At 40.7% G+C, this 20146-nt stretch overlaps 1 protein-coding gene across 1 annotated transcript; it reads right to left on the bottom strand.

The window, feature by feature from the left end:
• Nucleotides 1-241: 241 nt before the first annotated feature.
• Nucleotides 242-18948, bottom strand: tbx4 (T-box transcription factor 4). The gene is made up of 8 exons (XM_041941188.1): nucleotides 18805-18948; nucleotides 18162-18256; nucleotides 9231-9350; nucleotides 7243-7390; nucleotides 1846-1998; nucleotides 1369-1457; nucleotides 1002-1237; nucleotides 242-897 (listed from the first exon to the last, which is right to left on the bottom strand). Exons 1-8 carry the CDS (start codon nucleotides 18946-18948, stop codon nucleotides 242-244), a joined length of 1641 nt encoding a protein of 546 aa, XP_041797122.1.
• Between the last annotated feature and the right edge of the window lie 1198 nt (nucleotides 18949-20146).

Here is a 20146-nt window from a genome sequence, read left to right as displayed (position 1 = left end):
GTTATTTATATATTTAATTTCGGCCCTTACAATCCTCCTTACAGCCACTGTTCACCACATACAGTGTTGTATGTAATACTGCTTCAGTGAGAATTCATGGATATAAATGGCTTTGGAGTACAATTTGACAATGATCATAGCTGTTGTTCATCATCATTGCTTGCCATCAGCAGCCCAAAGTGGGATTTTGAACGTTGACTAATTTCAGACTTGTACAGTACATTGGAAAAACTCGTCCACATTAGCTGTCAGTCCAGTGAGTCCCTCCGCTACTCAGCCCCACTTGGTACTGATAGGATGGATCCCGGATGGATATCGTGCCTTGTGAGGGATAGGCTGAGAAATCTCTGTGAGGCCGGAGTGGTGACCCTGGCTTCTTGTGGTACAGAGGCGGATGGCCTGACCGATCTCTGGATCCCAGAACAGCCGGAGAGCAGGATGAAGAGGAGGATGAAGGAGGTATGACAGGCAGACCTCGCTGGACCGTCGCTGAGTTGTAGACTCCCAAGTCAGCCTGTGGTCGTGATGCCATGGATGATGCAGGGTGCGGTACCACAGGCGTGACCGTGGCAGTGTTGGTGAAGTGAGCAGCAAAGGGCTGGTACGGGACACTCTCCACGCTATAGCGAGGGTAGGGCTGCACTGTAGCCCACATGTTGCAATTTATTGAAGAGGAGTTGGTTAGGTCATCTGTGTCCCCTGCCCCAGATCCAGACTCTGTTTCCATACTGCCGTACATACAAGCTTCTCTGGAGGTGATTGCTTCAGTGCAGTATGGATGAGACAGTAAGGGCGACTCATACGAGGGAGCTGAACGAAAGTAATGCTCCTCTGAGACTGCAGATGATGTCTCCAGATATGGCCGCTTACATCCGAGCTCCAGGTGTCGGGCATTATCTGCAAAGTGGTACAGTTAACTGCATTGTTTTTTAAACTAGAGAGTATTTAAGGGCACACCTGATTCTCTACAGTGGCTAACAGAACAGTGACTGAGAACATACCTCGGTGTTTGAAACAGTGGTATAGGAGGCTGGGATCTCGGCTCTGAGGGAAGTGGTTTGAGATAGGATCTTGAGAGTCGGAGTTAGGCAAAGGAACCCCAGTCTCATACTGATAGGAGGACAGGACTTGAGGGTGCCCCGTGAGCACTCCTGCCCCAAGCTTCCCAGTTAGATGACTATGGGAGGAGATGAGCCTCTGCCGAACCATGTTCTTTGATATCACCGGATATTCTTTCCTAGACATCAGTAGCAGCAACAGAGGAGGAAAGGAATCAGTTTGCCATGCCTACTGTTCCACTCAACACAGTCTTTGAAGGAGACAGGATAGATTTTTAGATCCATACACGAAAAAAGCTGAAATTTATACCCCTGTAGTCTTGAAACTCGCAGATCTCCTTCTTCGCTACCTCGGAATCCTTTGGCAAATGGATTGTTTTCTATCTTCAACTGAGTGATCTAGGAGAGCGATTTTGCATTTAAGATCTCATTCTGTTGGTGTAAACCAGACCATAGACCAAGCAATTCAAGCAATTCAAGGAACATTGGCAATTTTCAACCTTAGGTCCTGTGCTGTGGTGTACAGTAACCCCTGCACATACTTTGGTAGTTACATTTCATTAACACCCAGAAACATTTATTACCCATTGAACTATCCAACATAGTTATACGTGAATTACCTTTGGCCAGAAAAATAAGGAGTAAGTCAGTATTAACCACATGCACCCATAAAATTTTACAAAAACCCACAAATGTTACAAAATACTTTTCTATTTGTAAAACTAAGAATTTTGAATTACCTTTATTTATAATATAATGTACAGTATATTGGTTATAGCTGATGTACCTTGTGGTTTTGATAAGAGGTCACAGAGATGAAGGCTGTCTCGTGAAAGACGTGAGTACAGTAGGCAGTGTTCTTGGATCCAAAGGCGTTGTTTTCATCGGCTTTGACTATGTGTAGTCTGGGCTGGTACTTGTGCATAGAGTTCAGGATGATCTAGGAAGGGTTAGAGAAGGCAATACATTAACTTTGTCATAGCAATGTCTGTGAACGGCCACTTTAGTGAGGCGCATAGGAGCTGCTGTCAAGATGTCAGGTGCAAGAATTGGTAATCCATTTTATTAGAGTTGTTTTTCACCACTAGCTTGTAAAGAAAATGGCAGTGTCAACGGGCTTGAACAATAAATAAACACTCAGATAAAGTTTTACAGTCCTTGATTACCCAATGCACTGATAACAAGAGAGGAGCCACTAAACAGCTATGGTCTGCTCTGGTAGGTAGGGCCACTCGACATGATATTGTTCTTGCTCTCTCCGCAGTACCAAATCATTGTTGTTTCCACTCAGCAGCATAGGCTGTCTAATTGCCCCCCTTTTCATTAGGTAGTGAATCACTATACAGTGAATTAGATTACAGCCACTTTTACATGAACATTGAGACTCAAATATGAGTTACTGACCTGGGATGTAATTCAAAAGGAACTCAAGAGAAGGATGTCACATCAACTGAACTGCACAATAACTGTTTCTCTATGGACTCTTTTCTCAGAAGTGTCACTCAATGGAAAACACAGCTGCTGCTAGTAAAATTCATAATGGGTATAAGTTAATCTTACCCATTTCCTATGGCTAGGTAATGAGCGAGCAGTGGCAATAGACAGCATTATTGTCACTGCCTGCCAACTAGCACACCTAAATGTAACTGTAATTCCTTGTATTAGTTGCAGCTGTGTCTCCAGTGTTGTGAGGGGCTTTTGAAGGTCAAGAGAAGCATGTGAAGTGTGAGTGTATCTTTTTGACATTAACTGTGTCCCGATTTCTTGTACTGTATACTATGTACTATGTTGTTTGTACTAGTAAGAAATGATGCAAGGCATGTACCAACAAACCTGTTTCACCTCCATCCAGATGTTTTTGCAGCAGTAAGTTGTTCCTCCATTTCCTTTGTGCATTGAATTGTGGGAAAATAGTGTCCATTAACGGACAACTCATAATTCAAGCACTTATTAAAAAGTTAGTGTTCGGTGTTATCTTGTCATAGCAGGTCAGGCACAGATCAAATTAATGATATTAAAGAAGGCTCAATTCAATCCCAGCCTACTGAGTAAGCAAGCATGCATAATAGCAGGGCCCTGGAAGTGGAACACTTAAATACATCATTAATGTATTAATATTAATTGGTACTGTGTTTTTCCTAAAGTGAGATTGGGAAATATCTGCCATGAAATGGGCCAATTCCATAGTGCACTGACAAAGTATACATTGAGAATGCACAAAGAGCACATCTGTGCTAATCATTTTACTTTTTATTTATGTTTTTAAATTTCCTATTAGAGCGTTAAAGTATGTTAATTTCTTTCATATTTACTGTAAAAATTGTAAACTAAGATTAGTGTAAAATTCATGTTTTATCAGAATGTGGCATTAAAATGACACCCTGTCTCATTGTCCATATCAACTTTCTCAGTAAAAGTAACCATATTTTATGCTAATATTGGTAATTGCACACTACCCTTTACCCCCAACACATTTAAGTGTGAGTATCATAGAACCATTTCTCAACAATTGAAATCAATAAGAAAGGAAGAAGAAGAATTCCTGTTTAGTTCTTTATTACACACAGGTAAACAGAGAAACCTGATGTGGAGAGATGTCAGAGTGAGGGGTTGGGTGCTTTGCTCAGGGGCATGTCGGCAGTGCCCTGGAGGTGAACTGGCGCCTCTCCAGCTACCAGTCGACCTGCGGATCAACTGGCCCTTGCTGGACTGGAGCTGGCCACCCACTGGTCCCTAAGGCAAGTCTTTATGGACTGAGCTACTGCCACCCCACAAAAAGCAATATTTTGACAGTAATGAATGTTCATTCAGTGTGAAAATTGCAGTTACATCTTCTACCCCACATGATGTGCATGTAGTATTAACCTCAAATGCTGTGAAGGGATGTAGTTCCCTCACACAGAGTTTGCATCATTGCAGACTCACCAGCATGTCGGGACCAGTCTGAGTAAACTAAAATCATGCCACAAGATCAAACTATTTGAGTGTTGATTAGTGTGGTTTTGCCTTGCTTTGATATTATTGTTAGTCAAGTGATTAGCTTTATAAGGTGAATTATCTGTTTTTAGTTAGGTAATATGCATAATATACCATGCTTATTACCATCATTGCCCACCTTGCTCCTTTGAAAAAGTTAGTGTTGTTAATTCAGTCAAGTAGTTCAATGAACAGTTTCTTTGCATCTTTAATCTCCATCACACTTGATCTGGAATCTAACTGTTTCGTGCGTTAGTATAGCAGGTACCATGTGTTGAGCATGTTTAGTGTTTAGCTTGTTTGGGTGGCTGCAGGTCGTCTCACTAGCATCAGGTCGCCCACCACAGCCGAGTGCTGTGCCCAGTGAAGCGTTAGCAACAGTAGGGAAGGGTCATCACTAGTCCAGCTCTGTCAGAACAGATAAGCATCAAGCTCTGCACCTTGGCTCCCCTTCTCATTTGCCAGACACTCTCCTGAGGAGCCTTCTCCTCCAGGGGGCTCCCGGAGAGAGGCAAAGGTTGAACAGGGCACAGGGAGCTAGGCTCAGGTTGAACACCAAATGGCCCTGTGCTCACATGCTCCTGTTGCTGAGACAGGCTGGAGACAGAGATAAGCTATTGGCTGCTTCACCAGAGGCTCTCTGTTGACCTTTGTCTGCTCTGCTGTCTGGCTGCTGTTTGAGGATGATACTGGAGACTCTTGGGTGCTGAATGCAGTGATCACGGAGGCCTTGAATAGATCACTGAAGAGCTAAAGAAAGTATATGCTATAATCTTCCCTGATATAAAAACATTCAGACATGATTATTTGCTTTGACTGATAGGGGCTTAGGGTGAGTTCTTGAAAGGGCAATTTGAAAGACTTGTTATAACAAATAAGCCTTTGGTTAAGGTATGGTTATGAATAGGCGACTAAATCTCTTACTTAATGTTACGGAAAGATTAAGATGGTTAATAAACAGGTGACTGACTATCAATTTAAGGTCTGTGATGGGACACAAATTCTAGTCTCTTGCATGAAAGTCAAATGTGCTACACAGCCATCCAATACCTCAACACCTCCACACTCTTTCTTTCCACACTGCCACATGAAAGGCATAACACTTCCTGGACTGGTGCTGAACCTTGGCAATGGACATGAATCATGATGGACTGTATAGTCCAATATGGATGTCATTCTTTGGGAAACAGGGCTGAATGGCATAGTACATGAGCGTTTGGTGATTGGACAGGGTTAACGGTCAATAATGACTCTAGATGGTTCTTTATGGTGGTACCACCCCATGATAAGTGTGTAAAACAAATTAACTTCACTGAAGTGGAGATTCCTCAGAACATGTCTTGGCAGTAGAAAATCTATCCCAGGTCAGTAACATCTGTTTGCTATCAGTAAACAGAAGATAGTTGTATTGCTGATGCTGAGAAGGCCTATCCTTCAAGACAGGACGGTGGTATGTGAGAGACTTGGTGCAATATAGAGAAGAATGATTGTCATCGATTTAAAGGATCAGTTTGAGAGCAACTCTGTAATGAGCATAATTAGTACTGAATGGGAGTTCCTTCACTCCACTGTGAGAAGCATTGCCCTACTACACACCTCCTGGTCTGGGCATCATCTGCATTCTGCCTGGCCTCAAACTTGCTCTGTCCTCATTACTCGCCCTTATCACTGGCCAGGCACTCAACTCAAAGTGACAGCAGGCCCCGCCACTGATCTGAGAGGTTATGAACCTAATGAGCCCGCCCATTGATGGGATGGCTTCAGACAAGCTATCCCAGAGTCCCCCTGGGGAGCACTGCCACAGTCACACTCTTCACCTCCCTCTGCCTCCTCAGTTTCTTTCATCCTTCTTTCAGAACCCTTCCTGTGAAAAACACCTTCATGATTTTGCTGTTTGTACACATATCAGTTACATTTTTCACATCAGCTGTATGTTCCACAAATACTTTCTTCTCAATGTTTCTATCACTGGATGGGGTTTTTGGTTGAACAGAGTTCACTCCAGGCATGAAATTTCAGAAATATATTGGATTGAATTGTTGGAGTCCAGACAGACAATGCTAAAATTAATACATTTTCTTTGGAGCACAAGGACTTTTAGAAGTAAATAAATATTTCACACATTCTCACATGGTTATCTTTATGCACATAGTTCTACCATCTGCAGAACCCTGTTTACAGCATTATTTATTGGTTAATAGGATGGGTTGTGAGCTGTATATTACAGCACAGATCATCACTCATCATTTGCACCCCTGAAAAAACCTGACTTTGGACTCGTGTATTTAGCCACACTAGCACTGCGGATGCCAATGTCTGTCTTCCAGTTGATCCACTACTTTGTTCCAAACTGGAACATCTCAACAACTATTTGATGGATTGTCATTAAATTTGGTGCAGATATCCATCATGGGCAGATAATTAATCCTAATGACTATGGGGATGCCCTGACTTGTCATGTAGTGCCACCAGCAGGTCAAACATTTCACTTATCCAGTGAAATATTGTGACATCTACAAGATGGGTTGGCACAAATTTTATTACAGACGTTAATATTTCCCAGGGGATAAATACAAAACTTGGTGATCTCCTGACTTTCTCTTTGGTCATTCAGAGTGAAATGCTGGATGGATTACAATGCAATTTGTGGCAGCCATTCGTAGTCTTTATAAACTTTGGTGGTCCCTTGACCTTTCATCTAATGCCATCATCAGGTCAAAATTGCAATTTGTCCAATACTTTGCTTTATCTCTGAAACAGTTTTTGTTTCCTGAGGTTGTCTTTTACTAGTTTTGTCCGTGATTCCTAGTCTGGATGATTGGACAGATATATAAGGGGTATAGCAAGTCATTCCAATCAGCCTTTCCAACAGTTTTAACATTTTACTCACCTTAATTGCTGTCTTAAAAGTCTGGGAACATGGCAACAACACTGTCTTATAGCATTGTCCACTTGGACAAGCTACAGTCCACACTTTAATCAATCAATCAATTCATCATTATTTAAACCACTCATTTCAAACATTGTACAACTGTCTTGATAACTGTTGCCATGTTCTCTGTTTTTAGCAATTAAATTGTCATGTACCATTAACTATTTGAATGATTTTCAAAACTGAAAATATGTCACAGTTTGTAAAAACAATGACCTTTTCTTTGGATAGGTCTTGAATTATAAAAAAAAACTGATATTCCTTGCAGGTACTCACATGCCCAAAAGGGTCCAGGTGATTGTTTGTTAATTTGAGCTTCTGAAACGACACCAGTTGCCTCATCCAGTGAGCTCCTGTGGCGGGGGAGTCAGGGTGCACATAAAGTCTGCCTGGCATTGCTGGCTCGGCCTTGCCAGCCACCATCCTAAAACAGATTGAGAGATGGGCAGAAGCAAACTGTGACAAGGAAAGAAAAAAGTTAATGTTGTCCCTAGCTGTCTGTGATGTTAGCTTTTCCTGTCACCAGTTGAACTAGCCGTACAGAAGTGTACACCACTGCTCTCAATCCCTACAATATATAATCCCTGGAAGGGAGTGGCCTGCACTAAAACATCATTACTAACTATGCTTCTCCAAGGTGTCGCTGAGGAACACCAGAACCCAACTACAGGCCATGCCACAAGATCAGAAACAAATGGCTATAAAATGACTTCTTTCCGCTGGAGATTTTGCATTCTTTTCATCTTTTCCTCTCAAAACACTTTTTATCCACCCATAAAAAACTGGCAGTGCCAGTTCTAATGTCATACTAATAGATGGAGAACTGCAATGTCATTGCCTTCAGATACAGGTCAGCTGGCAAAATATTGAGCCCTGTCCAGCAGCTTTTCTCTTTGTCAAGTATCTTGCCTGCATCCTGCCGTAAGACGCTGTAGCCGATAATGATCTGCTGTAACAATTAGGCATCAGACCATGCCTGGCTTAGCGGACTTGTTCTTGCACAGTAATTGAAATATGTGCGTGGCAGTTGTGTTCTTGCAGAGAAGTTAATTTTTTTCCTTTGGTGATTACGTGTGGATTTCAGAAGTTTTCAGTAACTGCTGTGCATTGGGGAATAGAGGGAATGGTGAAAATCATATTATTTACCCAATATAGGCATGACATGAAGCAGCAAGTACCCATAATGACACTCCAACCATGTGTCATGGTTTGGTCTGATGTGTGGCAGGGCCAGAGTAACCTGTTAAAGGACCATGGGGCAGAAATTTGAAGTTGAATCCAATAAAATAATGATCTCTCTACAAATGAGTTACACATCAGTATTGTATATAATAACGTTGGACCCATTTTAGCTGATATTATACTTTAGTGCTGCAAATTCCCTAACTATCGAAGTTCATTCAATTAGCAACAAATGGACACACAGTGAATCTGGGACTTCTGGGGCCCCAAGACGGTTGCCCACTTTTCCCAGTTGGTAATCCAGCCTTGTTCATGGCATGTATTCCTATTGTGTATTCAATCGGAATTTGTCCACTGTTTTCTCCAACAAGGGAGGCATGTACCAAATAGTATTAAAGAAATTTGTTTTTTCATTTTTTGCCCATTGTTAACATGGTATACCACTAGCTATGGTATAATGGTTTCCTCCTTATGGTTAAGAGCCACAGCCCAGTACCAACAGGAATAACTGGACTATTCTGCACCTCTCAATTTATGTCCAATACCAACATTTAGTGCCAATGCTGAAAGTAGTGTGACGTTTACTGTATGTCCTGAGGCGAAAAGCAACGATGTCAAGGTCAGGGTGGTGGATAGGCTTGTATCATGTGAGACTTTCATTGACACACCAGAATTCACGATCTGTCACAGACCTCCAATCAGTGTTTGCCTTTTTACTAACCATAACAAGATCAGAAGAACTGTAGCTGCCATGCTCAGATATTGTAGAAAGCAATCATTTTGAAAATGTTTGCATTGGATGCAATAACTTAGGTAAAGATTAGGAAGCAACATGGCAGAGGCATTACTCGGCTGGCCCTTTCTCAATGAAGCACAATATGTAACTTTTGCAGATCAGAAGCCACCAGTGTTTTGTCTGCTTGGTGCTCTGGCAAACCCATTCAACTGTTCAGCTGGACATGCTGATAATGTGACAATAGCAAAAGTGAGGAAGACTAATAAAGTCAGCAGACTTCATAATGTCAGTTACAGTTGGGCAACCCTCAACCAGACTCATTAATGGCTTTAAATTGCAAACTTACCACTTGTTATCACAGAACTTGTAGCGGTGGTCATCAGCTGGGACAATGTCAATGAGGAGAATGTATTTGGTTTTGGGGTTCATACCGGTCACTTTCACTTTGTAGCTAGGAAACATCCTCCTGTTGAAGAATGTCATTGAAAAGTGTTAGAAATGCTCTTTGACTTTCACATGAATTAAAGGCAACACTTAACAATTGAGTGTTCCATTAGATTAATTAGCTTAGGCACCTTCTGTACCGTATGGTACAGTACAGTAAACATACTGTAAGTCCTTATTCTAAAATAGAAATCAGTATCAGGAACCTTTAAAAATGATTTGGTCTAAACTTGTATCTCTGTGTTTCTATATGATTATCAGACTCCATAAAAAAAGAACTGCCTTTCATATGCAATCAATTTAAGGGGCTAATAAAAACCTGCTTATACCAGTGGTCTGTATTTTGTACTGATGGTCTTGTTGAGGAAGGAATCCATTGGCTGTTAAAAACAGTTGTGTGTGTAGGATAAGCATAGTATTGTCACGGATAGTGCAGATGAAGATCCGATTAGCTCATTGACTGCAGCTCAGTGACGATCTTAAGGGATTGGGAGGAGCAAGGTCCCATAAAGATCATGGGACTAAGAGATGAGTCGGGTGAGAAGCTGCCTTCTCTGAAACCTGTAATAACTTCTTCCTGAACATTAAGTGGATGAAGCCTACTTTGACACAGATAACTCCACTCAGCGCACTGCAGAATGAACCCAACTTGCCAAACCTTCCTGGTTAATTTTCTTGACATTGTCCTTATTGTAAAAGTTTTGCATTTTCTGGCCTGGTAATGATTTGTCTCCTTGCAGGCTTTTATTTGGGAAAAGACTCAAATCCTGTCATACTTGTGATACTGAGAGGCCATAAAAAGTACGGGAACATGCTCTATCTTTTTTCATCTTTTAAATGCCTCCAGACTAAAAGACAGAATATGCTAATATAGCACTCAAAGTCATAAAACACATGAAGGGGACTACCTTTCCTGACCTCTTTAGGGAAACCAAAAACTTTTTCATCCCATCTGCGCCAAAGGAAATTTCGCAAAGGGCTCTGCGCCCCCTTATAAAGCCCTAAGTGGTTTTTAATGGCACCCCAGATCGGACAACAGTTTAGATAGCCGACTCGTCATTGCTCAAGAGGCTACAGTCGAAAAGGCCTGCAGTTTATCTGTGGGTGCTGCCCATGGCAACGTGTTCAAACATTGGACGACTCATGAAAGCCTTGCATGCTTTCTGGAAATATGGCGTAGCATTAAAACCCCCATCTACATACTTGCTGTTCCGATTGGTGCAAATGCCCCTCTTCAAAGGCTCATAGTGCCTGACACCATCTGATCATGTTACTGTAAATACTCCCTCACGTAAGAGAGAGAGAGGGGAGGGGGATTGAGGGCATCTCTCTCCCAGGCTTCAAATCCAATCAGTAGGAGAGATCAGTCCCGGTATCATCCTCACTGAAAGACGGGTTAATCTTAGAGGAACATTCAAAACAGACCTTTGCTCATCTCTGGCTCCACTCACACCATACAGACAGAGCAGATGGAGGCCTGTGTCAACACATGTGGCCCTCACGTTTCTGTAATATGGTCATAAGTACCACGGGAACGGCTCTGCTGCTGCTCACGCTTCAGCTGTGGAAATGAGTCTGTCCAGCCAGACAGATAAAATGGATGCAACCCAATCTTATACCCGAATCTCATGGTTGCCATGTGTTGTTGGTGTGAGTTGGTTCCGTAGAATTACCTAACTTTGTCCGGTCAATCACAGAGTGCAAAGAGAGGGTTTTGGGATCGCCTGTTTCGAGAAATTGAAAAAGCGGTTGGACACAGCCTCCCAGTTCTGAAATCAGAAGTGTTCCAGGCACTGTTAGAAAATCTGACAAGCTTTTTGTTTGAAGCATACTGAGGCCTTCAAAAGTCCACCGAATTCAATGTATTAAATGTAAACTGATATGGTTATTTTAGGTGGGTCTTTTTTTAGTAGGATAAAATACATTTTGCTACTGATCCTGTCTATATCAGTACCTTGCTTTGTCTATCCTAAAGCGATATATAGGAATATCCCCACTGGAGTGCAAGAGTCAGCCTACTGCACTTGTACATTTTGAATGTAAAAGTGTAAAAGATTTTGAATTTGAACAGATCAATTCAGACTGAATATTATTTTTAACGTTCAAACAGAAGTTAGCATTTTGAAGATTGGTAAGGACTGGGTTGCTTTTCCTGTTCTTGTGCCACTAACAGCAGCACAATCATTGTAGTCTAGGGTTGACAACATGTAACATTTGCTAAAGGCTACCATTTATACTGTGGTAGCTTCCCCTTTACTATCTCTGGCTGTATTTGGCCAAATGCTGCAGAGTACTCAGGAGGGCTGCTTCATTACAATATTGGATTAACAGGATTTTTGCACCAATGGAATGAAAGATCTTGGTTTTTTAGGTAGTTAACTCTCTGGATTAGCCTAAAATAGGCACTCACAACTGGTTAATTTACTATCGCACCACATCAGTCGCTGTTTGAATATAACATACACTGTGATTTGACCACCCTTATTATTGTGTGTGTGTGTGGCTGTTCTCAGGCAAAGATGCTTTCATTGCTGTCTGGTCATTGAGCTGCCTGTGTGTCTGTCTATAATCTTAGATACATGTAATGAAACATAGCATCTCTTCGTGTTGCATCTATAAAACATCTATAAAAACCATAGATAGTGCAACTGTGGACAACTGATTTTCAAAGGCCGACAACATGAAGGCAAATGTATACATACGGTGGTGTGACTAAGTGAGTGAGTTTAAGAGGAGCATGAGAAATGGAAGTTGGAGAGTGTGTGTATGATATCAGTGTCAGGGTGTGTGTTTCTGTGCCCAGCCAGCTGTTTCTCTTAACAATCCCACATGTTTAGGCCCTTCAGTGATCCATTCCCTCTCTGGGAATCTCCAGTACCACGGCGAGATCAAAAGGAACGTTGGGGGGGATGATGAAGCGCTACAACCTAGTAGACTCAGCCTATTGTGGGCGCCGGATTCCTCTTATCAACCCACCGCTGCTCTCTTGACGGGCTGTGTACAAAGAGGGAGAGTGAGGGAAGAGCTGCACTGGGTGCTTTGAAGAGGGAGGATTACGCCTGGACAGTGACACTCACAATAACAAGTCTACCAGACTCAGCTAGGTGCTGAATGGAAGTAGACTGAGCGAGTTTCATCTCAGAGTGTTGGGAAAATGTGGGATCTCCTGCAGGACGGCCTGGCTGCTCTGCATCTGTACCTCCTCACCTGCCACCTCTGCACTGACCCTCCTCACATATTACAACAGTGGGTCCTAAACCTGGGGGTAGAATCAGGGGTTAGGAGGTCTGCGATATAGGAGGGGGCCAATGCATTTAGGGCTTTAGACAGAAACAGGAGAAGTTCAAAATCAATTCTGAACCATGCTGGCAGCCAGTGGAGAGAGGCCAGAGTAGGAGTCTATGGTCTCTCCTCTAGGTACCTGTCAGGAGCCTGCTGTAGCATTCTGGACCAGTTGTGAGCAGGACAGGCAGACTGACTAATCCCAGTATACATGGAGTTGCAGTAGTCCAAGCAGGAGGATATAAAGGCGTGGATGACTTTCTGAAGATATGTAGAAGAGAGAAATGGCCTGTTTTTTTGTTTTGTTTTTTTTTTTGATTGTACAAAGCTGGAAAAAATGCCATTTTACAACTGCAATAACTTGTCTGTCAAACATAAAGGCAGACTCAAATATCACACCAAGGCTTTTGTCATGGGGTTTTATAAGGGTGGACAGGTTGCCAAGAATGTAGTCACTGTGATGGAGTCATGGAGGGCAAATAGGGCACATGCAGCCTGTAATGTGTAATTGTCTGAAGTATACTGTTGTGTACCTTGGTTTAATTAGGTAAAAAAAAAAATAGACACATACATAAAATCCAATACAACCAAGTTCTTATTAATGTTAAGTATTGGCGTTGATACCAATAACCTCCAGTATTACTTGGCGTGCATTGAGACCAAAATTAGACATTTTTTTTCAATATATTGAATGAACAGGTGCACACTTGTCGTGCTGTAATTCTCCTTTTTTAATACCACGAAACCAACATTTTAGTTGGTTTTGAAGATTTCATCCATTAATCTGCTTGTTTTAATCTGCTGTGTGTGACAGGAAGTGCACCTCATTAATTATCAAAAAATTGTCAGTACTTATAGGTTCCAATCTGTTAGAAGTCTGTTTGTTAGGACTTTTGATGTTGTGTTTGTAAATGAATCTTTCTGCCCAAATACTTTTAAGCTTCTCAAAACGCATCCCACACGCACAAGATGTTTCAGACATGGATGAAAACATCATAAAACAAAAGTGAAGCTGACAGCAGTGTAACCTGGCAGTCAATTTATCATGTCATGTTTAAAACTATAGATATGACACTTAACATTTTGACATGGCTATGAAATGTCCATCTCAACCACTCTAACACGCTCTCTGCTGGCATCAGACTCACCACCCTTTCCCCTTGACCTCTCAGTTTCACATAGAACAGCACATCCACTGAAGACGAGCTTTTCAAGAGATAGCCTGCCTCACCTTCTCCCTTCTTGGTTGTTTTTACAATATGAGTCTTAATGTAATTTTACTAAGAACTTATGCACACCTGTACAATGGAACCTGGATGGATTAGAAACTAATTGACTTCTGAACAGTTTTACCATGTTATCTAATTGCTGGGTCTCTGTATATTAATATGGTCTATACTTGCTCTATATGGAAAGTGTAATGAAACTTTTGTTGTCATTTGGCACTATATAAATAAACCTGAATTGAATTGAAAATGCCTTTTCTTTTAACGTGCCTTCACTTCTACTTGCCTCTACAATAATTCCAATGAAACAGTGTGAGAAAAGGAAATAAATCACTGTTTGGTTGAACTGCGTACAAAGACAAATCCAGCCGATGGTGAGGTGTAACAAATGAACATTGCTTTGTTTGAAAGGGACACAACCCAAAAAAGCTGTGATAACACAGCCAAGAGGGCGACAAAAGTGCCCTCTATGGTGGGCCAGGATGTAAGAAAACCTGATGAAGTGCCCTCTAGGGTGCCCTCCCAGTGGAGAAAATATGATGCGGTGCACTGAAGGGTGCACGTAAAATGGAGAAAATGCAGTTCGCTCAAGGCTGCCACACATGCTGGAAGAATTCATGGTTTCACCATAAATGCATCACAACTTTCTACGTGCTTCTGCCCCACCACTTACAGCTGGCACTCGCTGGTACAGCGAGACAACCTGAGTCCACCACTGCCTATTTTATTCAATGTCAAATCAGTCATAACAGAAAAAAAATACTAACAGATTAGGATACATGCCCGTCACCACGCTGACAAATATCTTCAAATCTACCAACCTGGTGTCTGTTTATTTAATTATATATCATATATGTAATGGCTTAAAGGAAAACAGTTGCAAGGCTGCGATGATAACATGAGTTAGGTGGCTAGCTAATACAATGGCTTATGGCAACGTGACAGACATGCTCCAAGAAATCACTGTGCTGTCGCAGCTGCTTAGAAAACGGTTGACTACAGCCTGGTGGATTGATCGACTCTATTGTCCACCTGGAAATTTGTCTTTAGCTTCTCCCAGTACAGCAAAAGTATATCCAATAAGCACAGCACAACATACTGTTAAAAACATACAAAATATACAACACACAATGTTCAGATGGATATGTAGCTGCAAATGTGTTATCTAAATGATGCCAGGAGCAATCATATAACATAACAAGTGCTGCCTGGTGCAGCCATCCTGTGTTCAGTGCCTGTATGGCATAAGGAAACTTCTTGTATATGCTTGCCCTTGGGATCCTGAATTGATGGCCAGATGAAACCGGCTCAAACTGTATGTGATCTGCAACTATAGCTGCAATTATGTGTTTGGACTTGCTGTGAAAAGCAACTTGTTTTTGTGACATAACGATCACTTTCCCGTCAATGGCAACAATTTTGGAGAGCTTGTTTTTGCTCTTTACACTCAAGCTGCTTTACCAAGTTGTAAATGATAAAATGCATTCAACGAGGCTCCTGTATGCTATTTCAAGTATCTGCTGGCTAATGCCAAAGCTCCTCAGCTTCCTGTTTAAAAACAATCGCTGATTGTCTTAAAAATGCTCTCTAAGTTTTCATTAAAAGTTAGGATCTGATCAGTGATTTTGACCAAGTACTTAACATGTTCTGCTTCTTCCACAGGTTGTTTACTGAGTATGGCAGGGAGGATGGTTGCACTTGCGTTTGTTTGTATTATATTATTTCTTTTGATTTGGCCTCATTCATTTTCAGTTTACCTGCTTGACACCAGTCCTGCAGTACAGTGACCAGGCTGAAGGAAGCCCTCTCATGGGCATTGTGTTTCCAAGACCAATAAGGGCCACATCATCAGTATATTTGAACAGCTTGACATTACTGCTGTGCACAGTCATGTAATTTCTGTGAATGGAAAACAGCAGTGGGGACAGAACTCAGCCTTGTTGTGCCCCAGTGCTTAAAATAAGCTTGTCTGCATAGAACCTGTTCATCAAAACTCTTTGAGGGGGGTCAGTTAGAAAGCAATGAGTGAGACCACTATTCATGTTCATCTTAAAAATGTGTTCTGCCAATTTGCATAGTGCTAAAGCAGAGCTAAAATAATGAGCAAATGATTTTGGTTGTTGTAGGTGTCTATCTATTTGGTGCACTATGATGAGAGTGGCATCCTTTGTTCCCATGTGTGATTTGTATGCAAACTGTAGTGAGTTGAGTTGATTCCCAACAAAGTAACAAAAGATGTGTGCTGACTACTCTCTCCAGACACCTAAAGTGAAGGGAGACACATACTCGAATAATATTCAGTTAGGTGCTACGGGTGTAATTTAAGTAAGAATTTTTTATGGCATGTTACCTGACTTTTCAGTGATGTCATCCTACAGACATTCCAAAAATAGTAAATGAGTTGTTGCTTTGGTTTATCTGACCCCAGTATGAACTGCTGTGCATTGTAAAACAATTCAGTCTAAATTTGTGCTCATTCTCCTGCACTGATTTGGTGTGGCGTTCCCCAGGGCTCTGTTGTTGGGATAATACAGTTTCTGCAAAAAATGTAAAACCCCTGTCAATTAGCTGGATTGTTTCAATTTGACTTGGCCTAATAATGACGTTGTGAAATGTGAAAATAGTGTTTATGTCATCTCACTTTTATTCTGGTCTTGATAATTGTGGTCTTGACAAGCACTGATTAGGTTGCTTATTGTTCTTGAAGTTGATTTTAAGGTTTTTAACTATGCTAGTAGCATGGCTCCTGGTTGCCCTATCACTTCTGTCCAGACAGAAATATCTAAGCAGTTAACATATATAGGCTGCTATGATTGCACATATAGAATGGTCAAACTTAACACAGTGGTATATTGTATTGCACTGGGGTGCTACAACACCCCCTTGCTACAATAGATTTCAGTGAGATCAAATGTCTTCTACGATGATAACACTATGAGTAGCTCTACATACAGTACACTATCCATAGCATACTTGATATTTCAGCCTGGTGTTGATGTCATTTAGTGCGAGTTCGTTTTCAGAGCTGTTGCTTTTAATGGATGAAGCCAGTTTTTGTGTGACCTTCAGCATGTCTGCTGTACACTGAATATAGGTAAACCCAGACAGGTTTCCCGGCACAGCTGCATAGCCCTTCAAAGGGCTTTAAGGATTCAGAGCCCACTTCATCAGCTGGACAAGGGAAAGCCCATCTCTTACGGTTATGCAGCATTAAGGAAAAAATGTGGTGACCTTTTACATTTTTTTACTGGAAAAAAACCATCCCATGAGGAATGAGAGGCGGAGGTCGGTTTGAGAGTGTACTCATTCTCTGGTTAATGTCCAAAGGCCTCACTATCTAATCCTCAGGTCGCATTAAATCCAACAAGCCGAGCAGTCATTTGTGTTTTCAATTATGTAGTCACTGCAGCAGGAACTTTCTGTCTCTTCCTGAAAGACAAAGTTATAACTGCTATATGTTACTATTAGCTGTATAAACAGATGGTCTCAGAGAGGTATGATACTCATTTTGTGTAATGAATCCATCACTGAATATCACTTTCTCTGTAATTTTCCACAAACTTTACATTTTTGTGCTGAAGAATAAGAGCAACTTTTAATATATTATGTGACTAACAACATATGCAACATTTTCCAAGTTTCTGTTGACATTTTGGTGAAAGTCCAGTGAACTGTTTTCTTTAAGGGAAGCCTTATTCAAACCACTACGTCACTATTTATAACGAAAAACTTTTTGTGTGCTGTGTGAAATGCTTTATAATTATCAGTGGTGGAAATTTACAAAGTACATTTACTTGAGTACTATTTTCTGCTATTTCATATCTGTACTCCACACATATCTCAGTGAAATATTGTACTTTTAACTCCACTACATGTGGACTGTAGTTACTAGTTATTTTACATATTACGATTCACATACAAAACCTATGATCACATTGTAAAGGGATTCATTGTTATAACACCAACAAACAAACCAACAATAAAAGATATGTGTAAATAAAAAGATAGAACACTCTGAAAGGGGCCATTCTGCACAACAAGTACTTCTACTTCTTATACTTCAAGTAATTCTGTTGCTCAATATGAATTTCCATACTCATTATTAATGGAATTTAAATTAATGGAATTAATAGATGAGCTATGCTACCATGTAAGGACAAATACTAACAGATATCTATTACTGGTTTTCTACCTACATGCAAAACCATTTTCAATGAAGAATATTAGCATTATGGCCAATTTCGAACCTAAAAGGAATTAGTGCTTTCACTATTTTCAGGTCTAGACTGTACTGTGAGAGATGGTGTGTTTGCTGCTTTACTAACCTCCCTGCTTTAGTAATGATCATCTCTGTGCCGGCCTCGTGGAACTTCTTCCACAGCTCTCTCTCGTGAAGAATGACCTTGATGTTCTCAATGTTCTGAAAGAGAGCCGGCATAACTGTTACACTCAACACAAACCAAACATCTCGTTACCACAATCTCAATCACAATCACTATTAGAAACAGGGTATCAAGAAAAACATATTGTCACTTAAAATATTTTCCTAAAAACACACTACAGAGTAAGATGAAAAACCATCTGCAGTTTGTGTCAAATTAGAATTCCACCCCGGATTTGTACTGAATTTTATTGACTGAAGTATTTCATTTGTTTTGACACTTTAAAAAGATTAATCAAAGTACAATTAATAAAAAGCTGGCTTTGGATACTGGTGGTATTATACACTCTTTAGTGTAAACAGATGTTTCCACTTTCCACCGTTTCTTTCTCCACTGAACCTTGGTAGGAAACACATGTTGAAGTATGTATAAAAAAAAAATATATATATATATATATATATATATATAGAGAGAGAGAGAGAGAGAGACAGACAGACAAACACACACACACACACATAAAGTCTATAATCTACAAACAGCCATAACAAGCAAGTGTGTATTTTTGCCACATGGACTCCATGTGTACCTGGTCGGGCTCACTGGAGCTGGGAATGGTGGGAGCTGTGGACAGGTCCAGTCGAGACTGGTCTGGAAGGAGATCTGTCTCCCCGCTGGTCTGGACCTGGCTCATACATTCGTCTGTCACAGCTGAAACCTTCTCCTGCAGCATCTCTACAGGATTGAAAAAATAGGCAGCTGTCAGACTTATCAGTGAGTAGCTGTGAAAGCAGAGAGAAATGTCTGCTGTGCATCAGACCTGGCATGTGACACTTACACAGATGTAATGTAGACTCTTCAATCCAAATAATATAAGTTATGAATCCCATACTATCATAGTAACTGTCCAAATGCACCACTGGTGCCCTCACTACCATAAGGTTCTGCTCAAGTGCACATATTGTGCATATAGGCTAAAGACTGCTACATGTACTGTAAGCACATGTGTCTGCTCACATCACTATGTTGTTGCTCTGCCTTTTTCCAATGAATGTGAGATGCTATTAGCTTTGTGCCAGGTGTATAAGTATAAACAGTTAAAATCTTAGCTGAAGTATTCTACATTTATCGATCAATGTTTACTGTGACTATAGACTAAATGATTAATTATGTAATAATGCTGACTGTGAAGTGTTTTAATCAACTTACATGATTTAATATTCTTTGCAGTCCCATTTTATGCTCTGGATCTGCAGTCCTAACTCATAACTATTCTTTATTTAAATACCTCCAAAATTTACTCTCAATATCTCATTTACAATATGTAAACTTTCGACTTGTTAAAACATTTCCCTCCAGCTCACTCATAATAAATAAACCAGCTGTTAATTTTTCAGTTAGTTAATACATGCCCTGTTTAATGTAAATGTGAATAATATAGAAGTAAAATGTTGATGTTACAGCCCAGCAGATGCCGGCCATCATATCACATTTTCATTAGAACAGAAATTGAAATATCTAATGTTTAATTGCATTGTATAAAAAGGGAATTTCTGGTGCTCAGGTTTGCTAATATAAATGCCATCATTTCAAATTTTCAAATTACTCCACATGTCGTCCAGCAACTTATTTTTTCTGGGTTCAGGAAAATGGAAAATAAAGTGGAAAATAACTTGTGTTTACTTGAGCCAAGTAGAATTTAGAGTGGCTTATTATTGCATGTGCACATGAAAAACTGGCTCAGCTGAACATGAAGGGAAACCTCATATTCAGTTGAAATGTTCAGTTGACCTGATTGAAGACTGAGTTTTGAAATACTGTTGTTAAGAATATTTGTCTCCCTTGAACAGCATAAATTCCCACATATTAAGATATGAACAATACAAAACAACGTAGACAAAACTAACTTAGATAAAATCGATATAAATATG

Source organism: Chelmon rostratus, chromosome 7, assembly GCF_017976325.1.
Source record: "Chelmon rostratus isolate fCheRos1 chromosome 7, fCheRos1.pri, whole genome shotgun sequence".
In the NCBI taxonomy this organism is placed as follows: domain Eukaryota; kingdom Metazoa; phylum Chordata; class Actinopteri; order Chaetodontiformes; family Chaetodontidae; genus Chelmon; species Chelmon rostratus.
The sequence above is the reverse complement of the archived record's forward strand: the minus strand, read 5'-3'. Positions and strand labels throughout refer to the sequence as shown.